Genomic DNA, 25,993 nt, shown 5'->3' on the forward strand with positions numbered 1-25,993 from the left:
ACAGTTGCAGCACACAGGAACGTGTCCTTGACGCGGGTCCAGCTGGCTCACTCTCGCTAGCGTTTTTATCCTTTCTCCGCTCAGCTTTATCCAAGCCACCAAATGTTTACATGGCCTTTTAATTCAACCTTTATTACGACACGCAATTAACGGTTGCATTGCGGAGCGCCAGACCTCCGTGCTGAAGGTCGGAGAGGAGAAAGAATGCGAGGCAACCTCTGAACAATTACAGCGCACAGCGGGGGTGCTTATAAACCACTTGACTGCCACTCTGGTAGCTGCAGAGTGACTCTAATGGAGCCGCTGTCTTACAGTAACGTAGCAGACTCATTAGACCTCCTTCTTAAGCACTCGTAAACACTGTTAAGCCTAATGACCAGGGATGGGCCAGCTTTAAGTGTTTCAGCAAGCTGCAGCAAGATGTGCTCCGTGATGGAGGATGACTGACGGTGATTTACGAAGCAGTCATCTGAAACAGGGCCGTGAATATCAACACAACGATGATTTAAAGTCTGAAACAGCTGATTGACAGCCAGACAACAGCAGCGGCTACACCCAAGCAAATGTAATCAGCACATTCATCCTTTTTTCAAACTTCTTCAGCACAGTCCCCCAACTCTTCCCTCACTGAAGCAGCAGTCTTTACAAAACCTACAATCACCACTAACTCGCTCCAGATGTTCCTACTGTAGACTGTACAAAGATCCTCCTCTACCATCCATACGTAATTACTTCCTATGCAAACAATTTGTCTTTCTGTTTAATTCGTCACATTTTCCCCTCGTCTCCTTCATTCTGCTGCCTGAAAGTCCTTATAGAAAGAACAGACTTCAGGAAAAAAAAAGAGAAAGAGCCCAGGAACTGGAGAGAACTGGACAAACTATAAAATAAACACCTGAAATTCACCTTCACTCCTGAACGAGCTTAAAGAGAAAGAAAGAGAGAGAGATTTCCCCCTCCCTTCAGGCCGTCCTCTGTCTGTGCAGGTCCATAGAAAGCTTTTCATTGGGGCCGAGCTATCAGAGGCTCCTTTGTTCGCTGACGTCTGTCATTAAGCAATCAGCCTGGACTGCCCGATTCTTCCTGTTGGCCAGAGGAAGGGCTTTGCCGCTGACTTTCAGAGGAGAGCTGCAGTACGTCAAAAAAGAAAATGATTATTTCAATCTACAAACCCCACTTTTCCCCCTCGTCCTACTGGCCGAGCTAGAAACATCCGTATTGCATTACTCTTCTCTCTGGCTGCCTCCGTTTCTCTTTCCAGCTTTTTTTCACCCCCTTCTCTCTGCAGAAGAGGGACTGGAGACTCAGCTTCACATTGTGCTCTATTTTATACAGTACACTGATTTATATTATTGCACGCACCGTTCCTGTTTTATGTACCGTTGTGTGCTTTAGTGTTTCCTTGCTTGTTCAGGAACTATGCTTGAAAATGAGTCAAGAAAACGTCTTCAGCATCAGTCTGTTCAACATTTTTACATTTTGTCTCAGACACAAATGCTTTAGTCAGAGTGAATCAGCTGCCAATACATGAACAGCTGTAGTTGTTTCTGATGCTTTAACATGTGTGTAAACACCTAAAATACCAGCAGCAAGTCTTTAGAAATATAAATATGATTTAAAGTACAAATTGCACAACTGGTATTATATTTAAACGTCCAAAAGAACATTTCTTTATTTTTACATTTATCTTGTACATTTTAGAAAAATATTCACATCAAAACCATGAAGACACAAATATGGAATATCTATCATACTTTAGATTCTTCAGTGTAGGACAGTTTGGTATTCTCAGAATCAAAAAGGATGCCATGAAGGGATTCCAAAAGGTGCTGATCCTTTGTTTCCTGCTCTTCCTTCATTTTACGATAGAACTCATCCTAAACCATCTCAGTTGGGTTTAGTTTGGGCAATTGTGGAGGCCAAACACTTTTTTGTTTAATATATAATTCACTATGTGTTCATTCATAGTTTGATGTCTTTAATATTAATCCACAGTGTAGTATAATATAAAAAAAAATAATTATTAAAATATTAGGGCTGCACAATATTGAAAACTATTGGACCTTAAGATATTTTGTTGTGCTACAATCTTTAAAAAATCAGGAATTTGCATGAGGTTTTTTTTTCCATGATCCAACATTTTATCGATTTTATTAACATTTTCTGAGTGTTCTTGATGGTACCTGGTAGGTATGTCATGGAAAATGTGAACATTGCAAAATTTTGTGTTAAAAAAGTAGGAGCATGATAATAAGTTGCACTACATCATATATTAGTTTGTGGCTGGAGTGTTACATGTATATTACGACAGACATAAAGAACAACTGCCTGACTTAGAATACGTCACAAAATTGCAAAAAAAATTAATTAAATTAAATTAAAAATTGCCAAAAAAAAAGCGATAAATATGATTAAGGATGCAAGAGTCTGTAGCCTGTAGCCCGGAGTCGGCGTCTCTCGTCCAGGTGAGTGAGCCGAGTAACAATGGCACAGTGTGAGCGATTACAGCCATCATCCCAGCATTCCACCCACACTACACGCTCAGGCCATGTGAAAAAGCCCCAGCCACGGTTCGCAGGTTCTCAATGCTGGACTCCATTCGCAAAGTCTGTCATCTGTAAGGGGGGGTCGTGACCCCAACATTTAACTCAACTCCCCCCTAAACCTCACTCCCTTCCCACCGCCCCCGGCCCTGCTGCAGGGCGAGAGAGAGAGAGAGAAAAGGAGAGCGCGTGAGTGCTTACCTGTGGGTCAGACACAGGATATAGAGAACAAAGAACGTTCTTCAGACCCACTTCATTCCAATCCACAGTTTGTGCATGAACAGTCGTGGAATTCAAACAACAGGCGCAAAAAAGCTTGGTGAGAAAGGCAGACAGGTAACCTTGAGCGGAAAGCTTTCACGCTTTAAACGCTTCCCCACCAAAGACTTAAATACTTCAGAGGAGAAGTCACCAGGAGAAGGCTGTGCTCTGCAGCGCTTCAGCCGTGTGAAAGTGCATTAAAAAGCTATTTTCAGCGTGCTAAAAGCTGCTTCTAATGCTTTAAATGCATAAAATGCATTAAAATACCAGTTTAAAATGCTATAAAAGCAGAAAAAAACGCTTTAAAATGTTTTAAAAGCAGAAAATTTAATTATGATAACAGCTCATTTAGACGAAGAGCGAGGCACTAACCGGCTCACAGCTGCTTATTACATTTATACATCATCGTTGTCGACTTCATCCAGATGAACAGGCAAGCGCTACCTGCTCCCATCCGACCACATGACATGATATCACAGATTTTTTTTATTTAAAGTAGTCTTTTGAGTCTTTAGACTGATTAGCCTTTAGAATGGTTTAAATACTGTAGAATATGTATGTTACCTACAGTATATGATGCATACACTACTGTTCCAAATAACTTTATAAACACATATATACGTACAATATACACACAATGCCAGATTCAAATTATATTATATTTTTTCTTAATAATTAAGAAAAAAATGATATAAGATATATAAATATATATACCCTATTTACATCCCACTAACCAATCAGGTATGAGCTTAGTGTAGAGACTATCTGTGCAGACTCTTTTGATTCCTTAATGCTATCGTTTGTTATGTTTTGTCAGTAATGTTATATTTTCTGCAGCCCCTGAGACCTCTTCTTTATTCAGCCGTGAGTGTGTGTGTGTGTGCGAGTGTGTGTGTGTGTGTGCGAGTGTGTGTGCTGAGAGAAGATAGACAGGCTGACTCTGAAAGCAGGACTTTCTCTCTTTAGTCTTTCCAAAACACATCAGGGCTCCAGCCTGGGGACACTACCTGCGTCTGAGCGTCTAGACCAGAAACACACACACACATACACACACCACTGCCTAAACACACAAACACACACACAGAGAGCCATGATAATCACTTATTTCACTTTCAAAAGAGTTGCTTTTCAGTTTCCTTGGAACTATTCAGCAGCTCTGTCATCATCATCATCATCATCATCATCACTACCCTCTCATACACAGTCTATAAACACACACATACACACGCAATACACGATTATACACACAACTGCACAAATATAAACACACATACTACACAATTACATTACTAAATGCATAAATTCACACACAACTACAAAATTTCACACAACTACATTGTTTAAACACAACTACAGCACAAATCATCTAAACGCACAAATACACCATAAAACACAACTGCAGACACACAACTATACTGTTTAAACACAACTACGTAATTGAGCTGTTTAATGAGACAGATTGAATCTGAATTACAGACAGCAGTTTGATCACAGTGGTGTAAACATGTTGTTTATGTAAACGTGTTTATGTTGTGGTGAAGCCACTCGGAGCTCTGGATTCAGTAGTTGGTTGTAAATTAATAAGTGAAGTTCGCTGTTGCGCGGGCGCTAAAACGAGCCCTTGGCTTTGCCGTGTCTTCGGTTTGGCCACAGGTATGTGTGTGTGTGTGTGTGTGTGTGTGTGTGTGTATGGGACTAATTCAAACCGTTCCCGGCTCTGCAGCCTCGTGTTGTTTTTTTCTCCGGCTGGTTCGGGTCCTTCCCCACAGAGAGACACTCAAACACACACACACACACACACACACACACACACACCACATTCCCACACACTGGAATGCTTTCATCCCCAACACTTCCAGGTACCGCATGCTGTTTACCACACACACACACACACACATACACACTTTAACAGAAACATAAAAGTGTTTAATTAATGTAACGGACATTACTCAGCATTATGAATGCTTAGTAAATGGATATAAACTCAAACTAATCTGCTATAATACAAATTTCATTGACTTTACTTAATACTTAATAGAGTGATACATTTTTTATTGTAGCTAAATATAGATAATAAATTAAAACAGTCTAAAAACAGCAAGCATTAATAGGCTGTGTTGTACAATAAGTGTATAAAAAGGGTTGGATTTAACATAATAAGTCAATAAGTTATATAACATATAACTGTAATAAAGCTGTATGTATGTATTACATATGTATGTATGTAAGTATGTATATGTATAATAAGGCTGTATATGGTATATTAGTTTGTAATAAAACTATATGGTAAATACTGCTGTAATAATGCTGCATACGGTTCTGTGAACGCTCTGCGTTGCTTTAGAAGCACTTTTCTCAATATCCAGATTTCTTGGACACAGACACCGAGCTGCTTTTCTTTCCTCAAGACTACAGAATCAGTCTATCACACACCTGATCAATATGGGGATCAGATTGCCGCTGTGGGTTTATGAGATATGTCCTGCTGCTGTAAAATATCAATAATTAAGTGGCTGAAATACAAAGGAGTGTGTATCTGTTTCACTGCACACATTTATATCTTTATCTGAAAGGGGATTTAATGTTTCTGTTAAACAGCAAGTCGAGCAGCTTTAGACACACTGTGTAAAATCAGTGGACTGTGTGTGTATGTGTATTTCCTTTAACAATCAATGGAATTTTGGGGTAGTTCTTTCGATTCATTCATCATCACAGTAACACCACTATCAAAGCTGTGTTTTGTTATTTGCTGTATTTAATGTTTAAGTAAAGTCAAGCACTTTGAATTACAAGCAACTATAACTTGCTTATATGTTTATTTTAATCCTGATTTTGGCAGAAGAACATTTTATTTGTGTTGATTCTTACATATCTATAAATAAAACAGCTTTATTTTATTTTTATTATTACATGAAAAAGTATTGTCTGAGAAATTATTATTAAAGCTGGGAATTATTGCCCCTAACCTGTACAGTGTGACTGTTATTATATGTACACTGCATATGCAAAAGATAAAAGCAACAAAATTGATTCTATTTGTAATTGGCATTAGTCCAGAAGCCATGCATAAAAATGTCCTGAGCCGAAAGCTTAATAGGCTTATAAATTTCACCCCTATGAAGTATATTTGTAATAAAAAATTAATAAAAATAAATAAAAATGCAAAAAAATCTTTTTTTATGTATAACAGCCATTTAATTAAAAATCATTTGTAATTTCATACAATTTTGATATACAATAATTATGTTATCAACTTAAGTTATCGTATAACATGTGGGCATGAACCCAATAATATTTCTGACCTCAAAAGTACCATTTCTAGTAAGGGCAGTTCATTTACGTGAATGAGTCAGTATGTCAACTGTGTATAAAAACAGCAATTTTACTTAACATATTTCAGTTATCACTGATATTTAAACACTGCTCTTTAAAAATGGTGTAAATGCACCATTATGCTCTTATATTGTCATTATATCAGTGACATAAACTGATCTTAAAATTGAAATAATACTGATTATTTCAGTAATTTCTGGAACAATATATCCTGTCCTAACAAAAAATAGTTATCGTGACAGGCCTGTATATGAGTGTGTGTGAGTGTGTGAGAGCAGTGGGGTGTCTCTTTATGGCTTTGACTAAATTAGACGTAGGGAACGCACGTCTGCAGAGCCATAAACATGGAGCTGCTGGAGTTGTTTACGCTGACGGAGTGTGTTTAGCTGCATTTAGACGAAGCCTGTAAATAATCAGAGAACAAACGTAACTACTGAAGACACACAGCACAGCAATTAACTTCCAAATCAAGCAAAAACCTGTGTTCTTTCTCTCCTGTCAGCCTAATTTAAGTGTGAGCGAGAGGTTTGTGCAGCTCCAGCAGAGAAAAAAGCTGCAGTGCTCTGGTGTCGCGCGCCAGTCTCAGAGTTTTAAGAGGAAAAAAGCCCTCGGCTTTAAAGTGTCAGAATGAAACGTAATAATTCCGTTATTGAGACAGAGCAGGCTGTGCAACGTGCATTCAAATCATTTTACAAGAGGTCTGAACTGCCAATTCGTCCACGAGCAGTTTCATCACACATGAAATGGGGATAGAAAACGCAGGACAGATGTTGCAAAAAAAAAAAAAAAAGTTTAGGCATCGTCACAAAACTGTAAAAAACTGCCATTTCATTTCTCTGTCTCTCTGCTTTGACGGGGACACGTCCATTAAAGCTGGCCTGGTCCCACACGGCCAAAACATGCGGGAATATTTAACAGCCAATTGCTGCCCATTAACTTTGATCACGGCCACAGCGATTGGGATCTGGCCGTCACTCGGGCCGTCTCGGGAAAGCACAAACATTTTCTTTCTCCCTGCTTCTCCTGGGCGAGAGAGCCGAGCCGGGCCGCACTGTGCCGGTGACTAATGAAAGTTGGCAGCCTCGCTGCAGCTCTCTTCACACTTAAGTATCAAACAAAACATTTCCTCTCCTGCAGGGTCAGCCGCGAGCAGGACGCGCAGGAAAAACAGTGGGTCATTGGTGTCGGATTATGGGGGGTGAGTGTGTGATCCAGGGAGGGCTGGAGAGAGAGTGAGAGAGAGAGAGGAGGTCTATCTGGCCTGAGGTTGGCCTGGGTGATTCTGGCCCTGGCGTTGGCTTTGCTCACACACACACACACATACACACACACAGCTGTTAATTACCAGCAGCCCAGATCTCACCATAAGGTTCATTATTTGGATGTGTGCACAGTTTGATGAGTGTTTTGACAAAAAAAAAAAAACACCTGATTCCATTCATGATTTCACACACAATATCACCTGTAGGGCATATAATTAGTATATAAAAATATGTTCTATGTTCATTATACTAAATAAGCCCATCAGAAAGGTTTTCTGCTCCGAAAATAATGAAAAATGTTTTTTTGTATATCCTCTTAAGACCCTACGTCCTCATAAGTGGACATTACATTTCTGCTTCTCTGCACCATGATAAAAAATTATTATACTTTTTTTTAACATTGACCCTTTGGCCTCATATAGAGATACTGCCCATAACAACTAGTGTTCACATAACAACATTATACTTAATTGTTTGAAAGTAAATAATTTACTTACTGTTGAGTTTGGTCCTTCTGATGTGAATTTTTAATTGTTTTACTACTGTCCCCATATAAGGACATTGATTTTTTTTTTGTTGCAAAAAAAGATTTCCTGTACAAAGACGGAGTTTAGTTTTTATACTTGGTAGATCCTGCTAATCTCAAATAGATCTCAAATAGCTAGGATAAATTAAAAATACTAAGCAAAAGTCTGGGTCTCAGGAGGATATGAGCTGTGACATAATAGGACGAATAAACATTAAAGGATCTCTTAAAGGAACAAAAAAATGGTTCTCCTAATGCATCCTTCCTTTTTTTGTGTGCAGTTGAGGAAATTGCATTCTTTGAATGTGAGTGGAATGACAGTAGTGTGAAAGTGAAATAAGTTGTTGCTCTTGCAGTGAAATTATGACAGCAGTACAACAGCATTTTTCCCCTAAAAAAAAACAAAAAACAAAACAAAAAAAAGCAAAACAGGAGTAGAAATACCAAAGTTGCCACACATCTACATCTACAAAATACTGAGTAACGTTTAGAACCACAGCAGAACCTCCTACAATGTTCAGCACAGGAACTACAAGGTTGACAGAGGCTTCTTATTTGATTTTTTTATTCCACTTCAAATGGTGCAGCTGTTACTCTTTGGCACTACTTAAGGTGGAATGGATAAGAATCAGCACAGGATCAGAAGTGCATTAGAGTCTGTTTCACTTATTTTGAGGTAAAATTTGATGTAAACCTTGCAGCAGCCGAGTGTGAGGAGTGAACTACAGGTAAAGCAGTTCAGCAGCTGAACCAGCACAACACACTTCATTTAGGAAGGAGATACATACTACTTTAATGTACACTGACTTTAATGTACATGAGGATATCCTCAATGATATCGTCCTCACCTGAGTAAAAGTAAAAGCAAATCCAAAATCTACCATTTAGACTGAAAAAGTGTACAGAATTAAAGAATTAAAGCTCATACTCTCATACGCTCGCTTTATACCACGCCGGCTGTCCCATGTGAACGTGACCCAGCCAGCCTCAGGTTCACCCCTCACCGGGCGAGGCAGACACACACCCGCTCAGTAAGTGCCCCAGGGGGCAGATTTTACACTGATCCGCATGAATCAGGCCGGGCTGCAGTACGGGGACCGTGACTGAGCGGCTGGAGCGGGGCGCACAGACACCAACACACAGCACGACACGCAGACAGCCAGAGCCCATACAGAAACACTAGAAGCTGACAAATTGGGCCGGCCAGAGGGGGGGCAGGGGCTGGAGGTGGGCGAAGGCCGGGGAGAATGACAGCACATGTAAAATTCATAGTGTCCCCTGGGCTCGGAGGTAATACTTCACCAGCGAGGAACATTGCGGAGAAACAGGCACCCTGCCATTAAACGGCTGCTGATGGTAAAGCTAAAGCTTTAATGGGCTGCCCACTTGTTCATAATGTAATGTATACACTCTGTAGTGACTTATCTTCATCTCAGCCTGGAAGGCCTTCGGTATTACGGATCAGAAAAAAACACGCTGTTAGCCTTATCACAGAATTAAGGAGGAAGTTTGTGCAACAACAAACCATTTTCGCTGTCACGCAACGTGAACCTAGCTACCGAGCGCTGAAGAAACAGCAATAAAAAACGCTCCACCAAACCGCAGCTCACTTACTTCCAAGTCGTTGAAGAATAAATGTGTATCCGCCAAGTTGAAAATCATCTCTTCCATCCTCAGTCCCAGAGACACTGACGTTGGAGGATCCTGGAAAACACAAATCAAACGTTTTAACATCTAAATTCTGATTGAACGTGACAGAAATAGAACAAAATGCATTCCAAATAATCCACAATTTAACTCAGTGCCCACCAAACGCTGATTAAAAACCAAAACACAGAACTTCTGATTGATTCTAAAAGAAATACAATAAAATATACTCCAAGAAAATCAACTCATTATCCAGAAAACACTGATTACATATAACAACACAGAACATTTGACTGAACAAGAGAGAAAAATATATATAAAAAAAACTTTCCATGCAATTCATCATCAAGCCTACTACCCACAGAGCTCTGATTCTGATTACAGCTAAAAACTTCATTTGAACATTCAGACATGTAAATCCCCCTGAACTCAAGTCAAGGTTGATTATGCCATTGTACGAGGGGTGATGAACAAAGAAGAGCCGAGGTCATGGTGGCACCATAAACACACCATTTGCTCTACTCCATTCTCTACATGCTTCAGCTTCTGCACCATCTTGCTTCACCACTTTCCCAGGCCCTCATTTCACCTCACACAGGATGCAGCTTTATGTTATTCTTAACTAGAGAATTTTAGATAAAGATAACTAGGAGTTTCTTTAAGAAATGCAGCTATGAGGTACATTAGGAAATGTAACTGTGCTTCATACCATCCTCATAAACACAAAACCAATCATGAATCAATTTGCCACACAGATGACAGTAAAAAAACTATCCTTCTAATCTCTAAATAAGTTCTGCTGTCCTGTGACCTGCATTTCTTGCATAATGTTGGTGACTGAATGTCACATTTACAGCACTGAACTATGCAACCATACACTTGCAAAAAAGTATGCTTACATACTTGAAACACAGCTAAAAAAACATAATAATACATTTGGACACACACAAACATGTACTGTAAAAATAACCTGCTTGGCTAAACACTGCGTTAAATGGATGTTTTTTTCTATTAGACCATTTCTTTTGGGCCATTCATCATAAACTGTTTAATGCTGTAAAACATGAATGAAGAGTGTTCACAGTGAAGTCTGTGGCTACTGTTGAAATTCACACAGTGTCCATTTAAGTGGCCAGCCAAAGTCCAGCATTAAATAAATTACAGTGCTTATTAAGTGTGGAGTCATACATTAGTCCATTACTTCCTTTTAGAGCTTATTCTGTAATCTTCATCCCCCATGGGTTCATGTTTCTAATCAAAGAGCATTCCCCCATTCTTCATTAAAATAGAGGGGGGGTGGAGGGCAGGTGAAGGAGAGGATTTATTCTTGTGTGTGTGTGTGTGTGTGTGTGTGTGTGCGCTGAGTCAGAGCAGTCAGCTTCAGGGATTAGTCTTAAAGCCACCTGAAGACGCACCTGAGCTCTCTCCTGATTGCATGGTGCGCTTAGAAATGAAAATGTTTGAACTTCTCCACGGTGGGGAAAACCACACACACTGCTTAACATTTCTCTTTCAGAGCAGACAGAGCACCTGTACAACTCTAATGAGGATGTAACACACATTCTCTCAAGTGGGAAAACCTATATAATATAACGAGTGTTTTTAAATTTGGAAAATTACGCCTCAAAGAAACCACCAACATGATTAGGTTTGAACCAATCACATTTAATTTCTAGTGGGTGAGACTAAATAAAATGTTACTATGGTCTTGAGATGCCTGAACGTTGGGATTGTAGTGATGTGAGCAGTTTTTAATCAGTTTTGAATTGCTTAGCACCGACACATTTTAGATAGGGTTCATACATGTTTTAACCAATACATTTCCATTATTTTTCCATGACTTTTTCATGCCTTCAAGGCAAATTTTCATGACCATACGATTTTTAAAACATCAGTGCACACATGGACAATAAAACCAAATATCAACTAAAACTAAAATTTAATTTTATTATAGTAGGTCTAAAATGAATCGGATAAAAATGTTGACACACGATCTTTAATAATAAAATGTGTGTCAGATTCTGAGAGCTCCATTATATAGGACTAAATTATTAAATTTACTCTGAGCTGATGTATTTTTTTTTTTTTTTTAGCTCAAAATAGATTTTCTCTAAAGATAAACTGAAACATAAAGATTTGTAGAGCAAATTTCTATGACTTTTCCCGAAACTTTCTGGGTATTTTTATTTTTCCAAAATATATCCAGGCCTGGAAATTGCTATTTTCAAATTTCATGGCTTCTCCATGTTTTTCATGACTGTACGAACCCTGTTTAGGAGTCCCATTTTTGACATTAGTTGCCTGAACTGATGGATGAGCTTTAACAGTCATAGTTAACCACTGTCAAACCCCAATCTGTATCTCGAGGCCTCAAGTACAGCTCAGCTCGACCAATCATCCCTCAGGACTCAAAGACAAAAGTATCCACGTTATTCTCTGTGCTGGAACAAAGACTCGCCCTGAATCACGTCCTGCCTTCAAATATCAACTAAAGACCCACCACTTAATAAAGCACTAATATTAAAGCTCCGATTAAACTGCATTATGTCTGGTTCTGCTCTATACATTTACACGGTTTAGTAATCTATATACAGGTTCTGGTATTTGTCTATTGCTTGCAGATTGTTGTATTAGTGTTATTATGTGGTTCATTTTTTGCAGTGTCAGAGTCAAAAAATATCTTGAGGGATCTATTTTTGCACTTTTGTATGTTCCTCTTAAGTTTATCTGCTAAATCTCTGCTAAATGTATCTGTAAATATTAAATTACTGCTAAATGATGGACATGCACAGCCTATTTGGTAACAAAAAATATTGTGCTTTGTTGGTATATCTGCGCAATGTTTAATAAATATTTTTTTAAACATATTTTTAAATACATTACTCTATTTAAATTTCAGCAATTGTGAAAAAAATAAAAGCAAAACTGTAAAAATCTGAGTTTTGTATTCATTGTATTGTTTTTTCATTTTTCACAATTTTGCTTTTGGTCAAAAATGTTCATTTTGACGCATCCCAATCATCTGATAATAAAAACACCCTCATATAAACTGAGAACATTTGATCGGCACATCCAGAATATAGAAGCTTCTGTATACAGATATAGCCCTCCTCTAAGATCCTACTGTTTAAACACTGTAACCCTAACCGCGTGTGTGTGTGTGTGTGTGTGTGTGTGTGTCTGAACGGCGTGTCAGGATATGCCCGTGCTGCTGTAATAATCTATTCTGAGCTGCAGTCAACGCTCCCATTATAAACGCCTGTGGACGCATCCGATGGTTAATTAAGGCAGGTTTGGTGGCGAGAGGAATGTAAAGTGCAGTCTGAATCCTCTCCAATTAAATCTAAACAATCATTCAGCGAGGGAGTTAAGAATACAAGCGGTCAGAAGGCCAGAGGCCACGCTGCTGTCACTGCTGCTGCAGCAGCACCTGTTCACTTCACTCAGAGACATCCACAGGGCGCCAGGCAACCCCCACAAAACTCCACACACACACACACACACACACACACACTCACACACACTCACACAACCAGACATCTAGAAACAAGAGTCCAAAGATCTGTCACAGAAGGCAAGAGGCTCAGGAGAAACTTTCTAAGAGCACCAGGAAGAACCACTGTGAGGACCTGAGACTGCCCGGCCCCGTCTTCGTCCAGCTGGCCCAGGTCATCAGCTTTATAGAAGCTTTACAGCGCTGAGGAGGAAAATGATCACTTCAGCAGGGCTACCAATACACCTCTATTTATAGAGCCCACTCCACACACTCTACAGCTACCCCACATATATATATATATATACATATATATATACACTACCAGCAGCCTGAAAGAAACACAAGAATACTTATGTGAATAATGAAACACTCACATCAATCTATCTATCTATCTATCTATCTATCTATCTATCTATCTATCTATCTATCTATCTATCTATCTATCTATCTATCTATCTATCTATCTATCTATTTATCTATCTATCGTTCTGGAAAATGATAAGTTTTTATGATGATAAGTTTTTAATTGAAATTGAAATTGAAAACCTCTAGAATATAATCAAGAAGAATATTGATGATAACCATCAAACCAAGCTGAACTGCTTGAATTTTTGCACCAGGAGTGGCATAAAGTTATCCAAAAGCAGTGTGTTGGCTGTTTGATAGGAAACGTTCTTATTGCGAAAGTGTCAGTAGAGAGAGAAAGAGCCGCATCTATTTCAGGGCCGTGAGAGTCAAAGTTTGTGTGTGTGTCAAATTGTATGTGTGTGAGAGAAAGAAAGAGAGAGAGAGAAAGTGAGAAAGAAAGAGGGAGAGAGAGAGTGTGTGTGTTTGAGGCCCCAAGGCTCAGAGTCTGATTTTTTTACCCAGCATGCCTAGCCAAAGAAAAAGTAAATAAACAGAGCAGGGTCGAGGGGCAGGGCTCTCTCACCCCAAAAACAAAACACCATCGCCATCAAACACCCTGTGCAGGGAACAAAGAGAACACACCGGCCGCTCCGACAACACACACACACCCACACCCCTCTCTCTCACACACACACACTGTGACATCTACACCCAACACAAAGAAAACCCAGAGAGCTCCGCTCTGAGTTCCTTCTGAAAAACAGAGCCTTGCGAAGGCAGACTCACAGACTGAAGTACGGAGGCCGGCTGAGCGAGTTATTACTGAAGTTCTAATCCACCAATTTCACCCAACTCTCGTCCAACTTAAACAAACCTATGAGATCATAGCCGAGGCCTGAGAATCGCAGATCGTGCAATTTCCCAAATTGTTTGTTTTTGAAAGTTTAAATATAGATTGGGACGGTTTATATCAAATAACAAATACGATGACCTCGAAGAGTAAACCTCGCTCACTGATTCATAACCTGCTCACTGCACTCTCATTTATACCCATATACTCACATACACTCCCCTGCATCCCAATACACTCCCTTATACTCCCATACGATCTCTAATAATCCCGCACACACCCACCTAATCTCACATAATTACATACATTACATAACTCACATACTCTCCCACCCACTCCCATATAATCCTATATGCTCCCACATACTCCCAAACCCAGAACCCATTTATTCCACCTACTCCCATATATATTTATATACTCACATATACGCTCACATATTCATCTGTATCACCATACATCCCGCATATTCGCACCTACTTTCATAAAATCCCATATACCCACATACATACTCCCATACACACCCACCTAATCTCAGTAATCCCATGTACAATTCATGTACCCATACACTCTATATGAGCATTTATATATACAGGTCTGGAAAAAATAAGAGACCACTTAAAAATTAGGAGTTTTATTAATTTTACTAAATTGAAAAGCTCTGGAATATAATCAAGAGGAAAATGAAAAATCACAAGCATCAAACCAAGCTGAACTGCTTGGATTTTTGCACCAGGAATGGCATAAAGTTATCCAAAAGCAGTGTGTAAGACTGGTGGAGGAGAACATGCCAAGATGCATAACAACTGTGATAAAAACCAGGGTTATTCAACCAAATATTGATTTCTTTATGAATACGAACTTGTTTTCTTTGCATTATTTGAGGTCTGAAAGCTCCGCGTCTTTTTTGTTATTTCCAAAACTGGTCCATTTATTTAGATTTTTTTTTTTAAGTTTCAGTTTATTTAGAGTTGTAAGTGTTCAGTTGAAATGTCATTTACACATAACATTGTAAAACCTGATTCCTGAGTGTAACTGGCCACTGACTACTTCCCCTCAGAGTGCAGTGGAGCGGCTCTGATCTTGGGGGTTTCTGCAGGCTAATCTGACTGAGTGAGTTTGGTTTAGAGAGCACTTAATTAAACTAACAGTGAAGTATTTCTGAAGGATGGAGAACAAAACCCCTTAAGGAGTGTCAATGGACATTCGCAGTGCAACTGTCTGTGGGCCCACGCCCGTATCAGCCGCATAGCGGGGACAGCTGCAGGCCGAGCCGAATGCCTGGAAGAGGCCTCTTCGGGCCTATTAAAAAAAGAAACAATTATCTGGACACAGCGTCCACAGAGGAGAGATAGCACACGCACCCAAACTGATCCTTTTCCTGTATATTTTTCTAAGCTCCGCTGTAATATTCACTGTTTCACAACGAACCCTATAACTGCCTTCAAACCGTATCTGTTCATGTGTTTTTTCTGCTTCACTGATGTGAATCCTCAGTGCCGCTTTTGCTGCTACTGTTCAAAAGTTTGATATCACTGCTTATAGTTAGCCTCACTGCTTATAGCTGTATAGTTAGAGTTAAACGTACAACAACACATTGTTAAAACGTAAGACACCAGGTTCCAGAGCCTACAGGAAGTCATTGGACGTAAGGCAGCCTCTGGACAGGGCACCAGTTCACCATAGGGTAAAATAAATGTTGATGCTTACTCAGAAAATGGGGAAAAATAAGGATTTTAACTGATGGACACGCCAAACTACACTGTATTCAAATCATTCCGCATGTTTATCTCCCACTGAACTCATTTTTTATTATTAAAAACAGTGATTTCAAACTTCCAAACAGTTGTGTCCAATAAACTTGATCCAGCAAAGCCAAACTTACATCAGTTGCTTTTTACTGAACCTCTGTTGAACCAGAACAATAGTAAGCATTTCCACAAAGATCTGAACTGTGTTCTGAACATGTGGCGTGCTGAGAAACAATATCCAGTGATAAAGGCAGCACTGAGAGTTTTAATACAGTGATATAAACATGGCAACACACAGAGAGCTCCAGTTCCACCTGCTGACCCATTTTGCTGAGAGCAACGTAGACATGCAGCTCACACACAACCCTGGTGATACATTTTAAAGGAAGGGTGTCGAACTAAACTTCATAAAGGACCATATTATAACATTATTATACCTCTACAAAGCCAGGGCCAAGAGACTTTAATAACATTTTGCTGTATAAACCAAACTGCCCATTGTTTATTTGAAATAAGTCAAAAAGTGCAACACAAAAATATGAGAACTGGAAGTCATTGGAATAGTACATCTTAACTTTAATTATTAAGAAAAATAAATATATATTTATATAACAATACATTAGCTACATATAACTACTAAATGCACACTCAGTTGGTCTTTTAAATGTAATTATTAGCTTTAATTAGTCACCTATCATAGTAGAGAAAGAGCCTCTGGCTCACATGCAGTTTGGGCTATTCTCTTCTGTGGGATATAGCTGTAGAAATGCAAGATTTGTCGCCAAGTTGGAAACACCGGTATTAGCGCTGTATTTGGGGGAGGGGGTTGAAGTGCTCATTTTAGTTGTAGTTTATGCAGCAGATTGTGAAACAGATTCATACTTATCAAATACCAAAGAAGGCCTTGTTTTTGACACATTGGTTTTAAAGACCTTAAAATCACAAAATGGCCTTGTGTTTTCTTGTACAAAATATGAGACATAGTAGATAAACTTTGTTAACATCTTAAAACAAAGAAATATCTGTCATATCCTTATCTTGTTCCCTGTCATATCCCTTCTGTGCCTGTGTTGCTCTCTATGTTTATTTATCTACCCCTGCTGGGGCCTGTGTTCCTCTGTGTCTCTGCCCCTGTCCTGTGTTCCTCACATGATTCATCTGTAGCTCCGCCCTCTTGTTACCTTTCCCCAGGTGTTCCCTGCTTCTATTTCCGCCTTGTTTATGTATTTATAGCCCTGTGTTTCCTATTTCCTTTGTTGATTCTTTTACGTAGCTGCATCAGTTCAGGTTGTGTGTATTTTTTGTGTTTTTAGAGTTCCTGTTTTTGGTTTATAGTTTGTTTGTTCGTGTTGTTAATAAAGATCACTCGGGTTTGGGTCCGCTCTCCATGTCATCTCCTTGCTGCACTCCCTGACAATATCACTGTCTCTCCAGTCTATACAAATCAAACTGCAACATGATCATATTCTACATTCATTGGATTTGTGATGTCACGAAATATGCCAGGCCTAAACACATCTGTCTAATCAGCCTATTCAGCAGATGTGAGATTTATTTACTATACAATCTTAAATAAACAGTCTGAATACTTAAAATTTTATCAGTAAAAAGTGCCATACACAAGAGCACTGACAGATCACCCAGCATACGAAAGGTAAAACAGGGTTAAAACAGGTCACTTACCCGTCCATATCTGTTGGCGTAAGACCCCGTGAGTAAGGAATGAAAAACGATGATTGTTTCATCCAAATCCCAGATGAACACGCGCTGGAGAAAGAGAAAGCTAAATCAATGCTGAACTCTGTACCATGCAAACCGAGCCACACGTCAATATCTGCAGGACGCTGCAGGGGTTTAGAAGCCTGGGGAACGCAGGGCTCATCCTGCTGGACGGATGCACGGTCACTACTACCCACAACCACCAAAACCGAACCGCCCGTCTACTGCATTAACACGATCAATAACGACAAACTAATTAACAGGATATGTTAACATGCCATGATGTCAGCCTGCTAATGGCTGCAATTAGCAGGACGTTTCAGGGCATAGTATAGAACAGATGAAGGTATTTAAAACTCTTTTTTTATATATTCATATTTATATAACTCATAATAAATATAGAATATAAAATAGAGGCGCTTTGTTTTTAATGGAAGTCAGTGCAAACAGACTTTTTTTCACCGTTAAATCCCTTTGGATAATTACTATTGGTCCATTCATCATGAAGTTTTCACACAATATAGAGAACACATGAGAGACAGAAATTATGTCAGAAAGTAAAAAAAAAAACTCTGCCCAACAGGGAGAACACCATTTCAGGGTATTATCATAATCGATATATATTTTATCTGACTGTAAATTAATGCACCAACAGATCTTAAGAATCCAAATGTTTGGGTGTTCATTTTAATACCCCACTCTCATAACCACGGAACTGTTTCTTTAATTTTCTAGTATATATGGATTAATTCATAGTGGACAGTAAAGCATTTCTAGTAGATCGCAAAAATATTTTACAATGGGTACTCATTAGGGGTGGGCGATGTGCCGCTAAAATAATATCATGATATTTCATAGTATAATTTGAAAAAATATATATTTAAAAAATACACTACTGCAACAAAAATGAAATTAAATCAGATTTTATTATTGCATACAATATGATATGGCACACCCCTAACTTAGATTAAAAATGCAATAATTTTATCAGATATGTAACAAAAGTCAATGATCCAGAATTTCATGATACTAATAATGCACTCCAAATATCTCCATATATCCAGAATTAAAGTAAAATAAATGATACTGGACAGGTATAATCTGTCTCTAGTAGATATATAATGGGAAATGAAAATAGTGTGAATTTTTCTTTTGCTAAATAGTAGTACCCTGATGTGATAATTAGGGGTGGGTGAAATGGCAGGATATTTCAGGGTATAATATCGTTCACAATATTTCAAAATGTTGGCGATATTATTGCGTACGATACGATATAGCATACCCTTAGTACTAATACATTCATAATAAATAGTAAATAATTCATAGTGGATACTGAATAGCTGAATAACACTTACATTTCTAATCTAACAATGTAGCAATAATTGTAGTAGCAAATATAATAATAGTTAATTTATCTATGATGTGCTTACTGAAGTTAGTTAATAAGATTAATAACTAGATAAACGAGACCGTGTGTGTGTGCGTGTTGATGTGTAATCCTGGCTGGGTTTCAGTACCTCAAGGTCAGAGTCTGGAGGTGGAGACGGGTTGTTATTCCTTCTCCCTCTGCCACGTGACTTTCCATCCGAAGCCCGACGCAATCGATCTGAATCTGAATCTTTAATGGGGGTTGATGGACTGTGGATTGTACTGTACTCTCCTGCAGAAAAAAAAAAAAAGACAAACGGCAGCGAATCAAAAGAGGAGAATAAAAAAAGGCTTTCACCTTCAGAACTGAAGACTGCAGCTGGATCCGTTTACCTCGCCCAAAGCCCAGGGCTGGAGCTACTGTAGATGCTAATATTCTGTTTATCTGATCCCCTTACACCCCTGATACCGTTTAGGCTGCAGTAATGGCTGTGGGGAGCGTGCCACGCTGGGCCTCCGTTATCTGCGCCGCCTTGCTTAATTACTCCTCACAACTACACAGCCGAGCTTCTGCTTTTTTTAATACCGAAAAGCAAGTGTGAATGAAAGAGTGAAAGCAGCGTGCAGAAGGAAAATAAACAGCTCATTTGCAGGCTGTGGTCGGCAGCAGTCTGTTCAGAAGGCATGCCAGGAGCTCTGTTTACGGCCAGCGAAACGAAGCCCAAACAAACAGGCCTCTTTTATCAACCGCACTGATCAGCTGACAGCCAGCACCGGAACCAGGGATTTCCAGTAATGAAAATGACTTGATTGATTTCCACTCTGTGCACATTTTTAAGATATTAAGAATTTTAAATTGTTATCTTATCTAATAATTAAAAGTAAGCACTTATGAAGCACAGCAATGCTGTCCAAATAAAGTGACTATTGGACAACAAATAGCTGAATAATTTAGTAAATAATTGAGTAAATCTGGCTCATTTTAAAACCAATTGCTGCATAATTGCATTTATAAGGCTAAAAGTGGTGTTACACTCACGCCTGTAGTGTTTATTCTGGCTCTGTAGGAAAAAAAAGGCAGCTGAACTTGGTCCAGCCAATAGCAGCACAGGGTGCAGTGTTACAGGGTCTCAGCCCGCCCCCATTTCTCTAAGTTAATTTGATTTTAATTCTTCATAACTGACAGTAGTATTCCGACGTTAGTCAGCCGAGTGGTTGGAGAAGGAATGTGAAGCATGGACGTTTCTCTGCCAACAGCATTCATGATCTGGACTAGCAGGCAGGCAGGCAGGCGTGCTGCTGTCCAACAATGAATGGCAATGTTTTCCATTCAAGTGTATCACCTCCAGAACAGTGCTGGACATGCCAAAACAATAGCACTGTTATACATGCAGAAATCATTCCAGTTTTATTTGTTGGAACTGAAATGAAACCTTTGCTACAATTTAACTTTTACAGCAAAATGTTTTCAACAGTTCAACATATACTACAAAATGTTTACTATACTTTGAACTTTGTATCAAAATTCAACTTTACAGTAAAGCTTTCTGTAGTAAAAAACATCTACAGCAACTTTTAGCACCAAAACGTTTTTGCACAAAACATTTGCACTTGTTTTTTAGTCTGTAATTGATTTCCTGCACACAAAAATCCACAAACCAATTTTTTCACAAAAAATGCCCTACATTTCAGCTTTTTAACCAAAATTTTAACTACATTTTAGCTTTTGCACCAAAACTTCAACTACAAATCAGATTTTGCACCAAACCTTTAACTACAATTCAGATTTCGCACTAAAACTTTAACTACAATTCAGATTTTGCACTAAAACTGTAACTACTATTTAGCTTTTGCACCAACACTTTAACTACAGTTCAGATTTTTTTTTTAAACCAACATTTTAACTACATTTCAGCTTTTACACCAAAGGTTTGCACCAAAGTTGGACTAAAACTTTACCTGTACCAGCAGACTGGTCGTTGAGCGCTTGGCTGGTGATGCCGGGCGGCGGCTCCTGCAGGGTGTATGTGGCAGTGGTGGACGGGGTGGTGGGGCTGGTGTTGTTGCTGGTCATGTAGGGTGATGTGTAGGGGCTGCTATTGTAATACTGTGCATACTGGCCCTGTCCAAATGCTGGGTATGAGGGATATTCCTGCACAGAACACATCAGGACCTTCAGAAACTCTGGTGTTATGTTAATTAGTCACTACACTACAATACGCTCACAATGAATTCAAAAACAAGTGGTCATACATACATAAAATATATTACATTAACAAATCAATTGCTTTCTTCATTGCTTTAATTTTATGAGTAAAAAATAGTATTACAACAGTTCTAACTGGGATTACTGTGTACAGCTTTCATGGGTAAACAACTGGAATTTTACAACATGTGCTTGTGTTTTTGTGTTACTCATGCTAATTCAGAATTTTGTCAGTACATTAAACAAACTGATGCCAGATGTATAATGATTACTTATTACCACATCAATTTCCTTAGCTGTGCCCTCTGACACTGTAAAAAAGCTGGTGAAATATAAATATATACACTGTTATACTGTAATAATTGTTTTTACTACTTAGTGCTGAAGTGATTTAGGCTATGAATCTGGACTTCTGCTGATACTATTTACTGATATGGAGCTTTCGGCCTATCAGAAGACACTACATACAGTTTTATTTAGGCAGCTGCACCCGGCTCCAAAAAGGTAAAGGCCAACATGTGTCTCTGGAGAGCTACATCTGGATACTGTGATCTGTCTTCTCCTCTCTTTTTTCCCTCTGCTCTGCTCGTGGCATAACTCTTATGTGAGAAGAGCAAGAGGTAATCCATGTCTACAGCGGTCAGGACACTTGGAGTGATTCATATCATGTGGGTAATACACACAAGTGTACACATGTCCTCCTCTAAGGGCTTCCAGAAACCCATCCAGCACATATCAGACAGCTGTGAGTGTGTGTGTGTGTGTTTAGGCTATAGTGTAAAACAGAGGAAATACAGTTTACAGTTTACGTTGTTTAGGGATGAGATAACTCAGTAAGAGAATTAGATTAGAGCTACCTGTTGCGTGCTGTTGAATCCAGTGGAGTTTGTGAGCGAGTTGCTTCCTGCGTACAGTCCGGATGTTGTTGTAAAACTGCCTCCTGCGAGAGAAAGAAACGTAACTGTGAGTTTACGCATGCGAGAGCTACGCAGCATGATGCACACGTACAGAAACACATGTGAAATTTGTGATATGATACAGTCCAATGCAAAAATGTGGATGCCCTGAGGGAACCAAATCTAGTGAAGAAATCATCTACAGGAAATAAATAGTAATACAAACATTTATTGCATATTTTACAATAATCTTTTTAGGTACGTTTATTCAAAAATCACCAGTAAAGCTACATGTGCCTTTAGAGTTTAACAGCTCTGGAAAAAAAATAAGAGACCACTTAAAAATGATGAGTTTCTTTCATTTAACCAAATTGAAAATTAAGTTAAACTGCTAGAATGTTTGCTCCAGGATTGGCATAAAGTTATCCAAAAGCAGTGTGTAAGACTGGTGGAGGAGAACATGCCAAGATGGCATATTTGGTTATTCCACCAAATATTGATTTCTGAACTCTTGAATCTTTATGAATATGAACTTGTTTTCTTTGCATTATTCGAGGTCTGAAAGCTCTACATCTTTTTTTGATATTTTAGACATTTCTCATCATGCAAATAAATGTTCTAAATTAAAATATTTTTATTTGGAATTTAGGAGAAATGTTGTCTGTAGTTTATATAATAAAACAACAATATTCATTTTACTCAAACATAAACCTATAAATAGCAAAATCAGAGAAACTGATTTAGAAACTGAAGTGGTATATGTACCTGTATATTATGCTGTATATGTAATTTTAGTAATGGTAAAAAAAAAATCTTTAGGGAATATTTAATTCCCTGTACTTATCTATCCACCATTATAAAGTTATGTGATTTTAAAAGCATGCTTTGGAACCAAAATCGTAAAACGGTGTCTCAGGCTTTATACAGTGTATTTTAACCATTTGGTTTAATAATGTTTTGTGAAAGAACTTTTAGAGAAAATATATCTTCACGCTCCGTGCACTACCAAAAAAATCCTGACTATCAGACTCTCCAAACTTTTTTCAGAATTAGGCATTTCACAGCAAACCCACTCCAAAATAATGTTTCACGTCTTAATCATTAAATTGTAAAAACTGACTGGGTGAAAATCGCCATTACACAGCAATAGTAAATGTAGATATGGTGTAATCTTGTAAAGACATGTATAACACAGCTTTAAGAGTAGTCTATACTACATGCACGTACAGTCTTGAATGAAGCATGTCTGCATTAGAAATACATCAAACAACATTATGGACAGATGTGACAGACAGGAAAAGATTCACGGGGTGAAGTGGAGGTGAAACCCTGTGTATAAACTCGCTCCACAGCCAAAGCGCTCGCAGGTAAAATGGGGGCATGAAGGGTGTTTGCGGTTTGAGGGAGATGAATAACAGTGGCTTTATCTCTCCTCTGCCCTTATCAGGGATTTCATCTGGGCTGATGGTTGGGAAGAAAAGGGACTGGTGGGTGGAAAGGGGGGCACATGGGGCGGTGTTTTATCCATTGCTATCTTCTCAATGGCTGAAACAGTGCCACTGTTGTGTGTAAACCACTGAAGGATGGTAAGGGAGGGGCAGATTCAGCCTAATTTCCTGCTCCCAAATGATATACGTGTCCATCTTCACTGCTGAAAAGAAGCACCTCCAGGCTGATGAAATCTCTCCCAGGCTGAGGATCATACAGGTAGCTCAACTCAGAATCTAACTCCCATAGTTCTCCTCCCATTCCAAGTGCAGTCCATCGATCGGCCAAAATATTTTTGGTGTGTTCTATAGTTTTACACAGGGGCTATGAGGCTAATTTAGCCATAACATAATGGGAGTTAATACCTTATTTATTAACAGTGGTGGTACAGGGGTGAAACAATGCTAATATAGCTAACAAGTGATGGAAGATTATAATCCACAAATAGGCACTGTAGCTATAAAGTTAATGTAGTTAACATGGTAAAGACACTTATTGTCCACAAATTAGCACTGCAGCTATGAGGCTAATATAGGTAAAATGGTAAAGATGTTTATTGGATACCAATTACCAAAAATATGTACACAGATGGGCTTGGCAGTCTGGAAGTGATGTGTGTACAGGTAAATATCTGGATTTTTTCTATACTTGTGGCGGGAAATATAGGTGCTACACTGACTGATTAAAACCCGGACAACAGTCAACATTCAGCCATCAAATCCAAACTTTTTGCATTGCACTCGTTCATTCCTCCTCGTTACACAAACAAATAAACAAATCAAATCCAGCTTTTACACGAACAATAAACAGAATAAGGAATAAAATAACATTGGTGCACACTGATTGGTTTATTTCACATTGCGCCCAAAAAATCCATGATTAATTAAGATAACTATTACTTGCCTTTTGCTTGTTTTGAGTCGTGCAAGGCATATTTTTGGTGTCCTCATGATACCAAAGACCCGCCGACACGCCCTAAATCCAGCTCCGCGATAAGCAATTGACTGGTTCACTATAGATCGCTAAAATAGGGCCCATGGTGTTTCAGAGGAAGCACATGGTGGACTGGTGGTTGTTAACCCTGAGGGTTCTAAGCAGCTGTGTGTTCTGTATAACAAACAGTTGGCCACTCAGATGTTGTCTGAGAACAGATTCTGTCTAAGAGAGTGTGTGAAACACTATTTAGGTAGCTAAATTTTTACATCAAACATTCTGACTGAAAGCTGTATACATTTTGTCTTCCAAGACATCCTAAGGGCCTTGTGATGTTACAGAATGCTACATCTGAGCACTCGCACAGCTTTGCTGTGAGGACACGGCGTTAAGCTAAGCTTATACGTTAAACACACCGAGGCATAAAGTAGAGCTTTACAACAATTAACTGAAAATAAGAACGAACTACAACCATATAACAAGTCTCGCTAACATTTCCATTTTTATTGTGATGTGTCACCGTGAAAGTATTTTCCCAGAAGTTTGTTCCCGCTTTGCTTGGTTAACTAATATCAACAGACTCTAAGCTAATGAACAGCTGCACTCTCTCTCTTTCTTTCTCCCTCTCTCTCTTTTTTCTGGATAGAGTCTGCCAGATCTACTTCACAGGCGCCCTGAGCGCTAACTGGCCCCTCCATGAGAAACGCACCAGAGATTAATTTACCGAGCTTAAATAAAAGAGAGTAATTACACCTTTGTTCAGGGAAACAAACAGAAGGAGAGTCTTTCATCCTGTAGTCATCAGCGAGTGCTCCCATCGTTCCCCCACCCTCCCGGCCCGCCTCCTATTCCGAAACCGTAACAAACGCGAAGCAGCTTTGCTAGCATGCCAGTGTGTGGCCCAGTGCGCTGGTATGGCCACTTTAATGACCCTGCACAAACCCCATGATTAAAGAGAGCTCATATTTACCAGATCGGACCAGACGTTTCAACAATAACGCGTGGTCAGACGCCTCCGCTCTGTCTTTCTCTCTCTATGTCTTTGTTAATGTGCTAAAGAAGGTCAAAGGGCACAGAAAACGTGCTCACATAAAGAGCAACACATCAAACTCCCATTGCACACCAAATTAGCTAAACCTACAGTTCAAAAAGTCATAAAAGCAGGAGGCTGCGAGACGGCCGTTGACTCTGGAAAGAGCGTGGAGCCACATGAAAGCCAGGCAAGACCCCCTCCTGTCCATGAAGAATGACTCCATGCTGGGGAAAGGCCTGGTCATTCCCTGGGGCCACAAAAAAGGAAAAGAATCCCCCCGCTCTGTCGTGCTCCACTTAGTTCACTCAGGACGAGACACCGACTCTCCAATTGCGA

The 25,993-nt window shown here is 39.2% G+C and overlaps 1 protein-coding gene across 5 annotated transcripts in view; it reads right to left on the reverse strand.

Moving 5' to 3' along the window:
- Nucleotides 1-25,993, reverse strand: part of eya1 (EYA transcriptional coactivator and phosphatase 1) — a 121,116-nt gene that overhangs the window by 10,200 nt on the left and 84,923 nt on the right. For all 5 annotated transcript variants that reach the window (XM_049485453.1, XM_049485452.1, XM_049485450.1 and 2 more), the window contains 5 exons: nucleotides 22,165-22,247; nucleotides 21,061-21,253; nucleotides 19,251-19,393; nucleotides 17,698-17,781; nucleotides 9,540-9,629 (listed from right to left, as the gene is read on the reverse strand). In XM_049485453.1, coding sequence (XP_049341410.1) covers nucleotides 9,540-9,629; nucleotides 17,698-17,781; nucleotides 19,251-19,393; nucleotides 21,061-21,253; nucleotides 22,165-22,247 — 593 coding nt within the window. The remainder of the gene's footprint in view (nucleotides 1-9,539; nucleotides 9,630-17,697; nucleotides 17,782-19,250; nucleotides 19,394-21,060; nucleotides 21,254-22,164; nucleotides 22,248-25,993) is intronic.

Source organism: Astyanax mexicanus, chromosome 1, assembly GCF_023375975.1.
Source record: "Astyanax mexicanus isolate ESR-SI-001 chromosome 1, AstMex3_surface, whole genome shotgun sequence".
Taxonomy (NCBI): Eukaryota; Metazoa; Chordata; class Actinopteri; order Characiformes; family Acestrorhamphidae; genus Astyanax; species Astyanax mexicanus.